The 2,544-nt window shown below is 41.3% G+C and overlaps 1 protein-coding gene across 1 annotated transcript; it reads left to right on the forward strand.

The window, feature by feature from the left end:
• The first annotated feature begins 1,513 nt into the window (after nucleotides 1–1,513).
• On the forward strand, nucleotides 1,514–2,285 carry LOC306965582 (otoraplin-like). Its single transcript, XM_079560060.1, has 4 exons — nucleotides 1,514–1,646; nucleotides 1,725–1,864; nucleotides 1,944–2,054; nucleotides 2,136–2,285. Exons 1-4 carry the CDS (start codon nucleotides 1,532–1,534, stop codon nucleotides 2,157–2,159), a joined length of 390 nt encoding a protein of 129 aa, XP_079416186.1. The 5' UTR covers nucleotides 1,514–1,531; the 3' UTR covers nucleotides 2,160–2,285.
• The last annotated feature ends 259 nt before the right edge of the window (nucleotides 2,286–2,544 follow it).

The raw sequence follows: 2,544 nt of genomic DNA on the forward strand, positions 1-2,544 counted from the left end.
CGTGACAGAGTCTGGAGACGCCCTGGAGAACGTTCTGCTGCTGCAACATCATCCAGCATGACCGGTTTGGTGATGGGCCAGTGATGGTCTGGGGAGGCATTTCATTGGAGGGCCGCACAGCCCTCCATGTGCTAGCCAGAGGTTCCCTGACTGGCATTGGGTACCGGGATGAGATCCTCAGACCTATTGTAAGACCATATGCTGGTGCTGTGGGCCCTGGGTTCCTTCTGATGCATGATAATGCCAGGCCACATGTGGCAAGAGTGTGTCAGCAGTTCCTGCATGATGAAGGTATTGATGTTATGGACTGGCCTACCCGTTCCCCAGACTTAAATCCAATAGAGCACATCTGGGACATCATGTCTTGGTCCATCCATCAACGCCACGTCGCACCACAGACTGTCGAGGAGCTGACTGATGCTCTAATCCAGGTCTGGGAGGAGATCCCTCAGGAGGACATCCGTGGTCTCATCAGGAGCATGCCCAGGCGTTGTAGGGAGTGCATTCAGGCACGTGGAGGCCACACACACTACTGAGGATGATACAGACTCGTTTTGAGGAATTTCTACAGAATTTGGATCAAACAGTGACCTGATTTGTCACTTTGATTTTGACTATAATTTTGGATCCAGACCTCCAGGGGGGAGAATTTGATTTCCATTTATCATTCTTATGTATTTTGTTCTCAACACATTGCCCTACACTATGAATTAAGATTTTCATCCAAAAAATCGAATTGATTGACATCTAACATGTGTTTTTTGAGTGTGCCCTAAGTTTTTGTGAGCAGTGTATATATATATATATATATATATATATATATATATATATATATATATGTCTTTTAAAAATGACGCAGAGTCAGCATAGTCTTCGTTCGAATAACATCTTGCAGTATGTTGTGCCTAAAGGACTTAAAAATCACATACCTTATTTCTTTAAATAGTTTCAAGTCTTGTGATGTCAATCCAGTCCAGATGACCTGTGTGTGAACATTTTAACTAATGGTGTGTATGTTTTTAAATTTATGGAAACCATGTGTTGCTGCCCATCTTGGCCAGGTCTCTCTTGTAAAAGAGATCTAAGATCTCAATGGGACTAAGCTGGTTAAATAAAGGCAAAGAAAAAAGAAATTGGATGTTTTGTGGGAATATTGTTCATATTGTGCATGTTTTTCTCTCACATATTTCATGGAACAATTTAGTTAACCTGACCAATGCTTTTTGTGCTTTATGCTTGAGGTTGTTGAAATATTAAATAAGCTTTTTGTTTATATAAGGGCTTCATTGTGTTCTGTTTGACAAAATGCGAAACTCCCACTTTCAACACCACTGCTATGTTCTTGTTTAGCAGCCAAATCCCTTGTGGGGAATGAAAATTTAGAGGGAGTGCAAGACTGAGCAGTGATTGGACAGTTGTAGGGGGTGAAACCCTTTACTCCTGGCTTATGCTGAGATTTGGGATTTTTAAACCATTAGTTCATTCCATTATCCAACCTGCATCAGTTAAGGTTACCTATCTTGATCTCACAATGACATTCTTTCTTGCGTTTTGCCTTGCTATTGGACTGTTTCACCAGGCGTCAAAGGCTGTTCAGATGGACAAACTGGCAGATTACAAGATTTGTGGGGATGCAGAATGTTCTTGTAAGTAATAATGAGAAATTCATGCCTATAATTACACTTCCTCTTCCTTCCATCGGTTCTCACTTGTGTTTCGCTCAGATGTCTTGTCTATGGCCACAGCCTTGGATGACTTCATTGCTCCTGACTGCAGATTTATCAATATCAAAAAGGAACAGATGGTCTATGTGTATTCTAAGCTTGTACCAGAGGAGGGCGCTGGGGTCTTCTGGTCTGGGAGTGTAAGTGCTTTCATTCACTTTCCTTGTCCATACATTTTGTGACATGGACATTGTAACATCCTATTTTCTTTTCTGACAGGTTTATGGTACGCGGTATGTGGACCAGATGGGAATCATCGGTTACTTCCCTGCAACAATGGTGAATGAGACCCAGAAGTTTCGAGAAGAAACTGGTAAAATTCCAACAACTGTGAGTATTGCAAAAAGAATTCTGTGCTTCAAGGTACTTTTTGGGTTCAGAAATGTAACATTGTTCTCACGGGTTTTGCAGGACACAGACTTCTACTGTCATTAAGGCAGTTCAAAATGAAGCTTCTCCAATTCTGACCTTACTGCTACAGTGAAAAACGTGTGCTTTAACATGTGCTTTAAGATCAAGTTCAAAAGTAATATCTGCAGTGTCTTTGCTTTGATACATGCTTTCACCAAATAAAGATTTTGCAACAATATATAAGTTGTTTTCTCATGTTCAGTAGTCAGTGTAAAGTCGATAATGCAGTCATATGATCTACAGTCCAGTCATACATTTCAGCTTGATTTATTGTGTCCTCTTGAGTACATTTAGAGTTGTGTAGTCTTAGTTTAATGGCATTCATAGCATTGGTGCTGGCAGGCAATACATTAGAGCGGTGGCTCTTAACTGGTATGGCGTCGGGACCCACAGTCACCCTGGGATAACA

The sequence above is a fragment of the Gobius niger genome (assembly GCF_951799975.1).
Source record: "Gobius niger genome assembly, chromosome: 7".
Lineage (NCBI taxonomy): Eukaryota > Metazoa > Chordata > Actinopteri > Gobiiformes > Gobiidae > Gobius > Gobius niger.

Coding starts and splice junctions, on each gene's coding strand:
- LOC306965582 (XM_079560060.1), top strand. CDS start 1,532: ATGACATTCTTTCTTGCGTTTTGCCTTGCTATTGGACTGTTTCACCAG. Junction 1,865..1,943: donor GGGTCTTCTGGTCTGGGAGT/GTAAGTGCTTTC, acceptor CTTTTCTGACAG/GTTTATGGTACGCGGTATGT. Junction 2,055..2,135: donor CTGGTAAAATTCCAACAACT/GTGAGTATTGCA, acceptor CGGGTTTTGCAG/GACACAGACTTCTACTGTCA.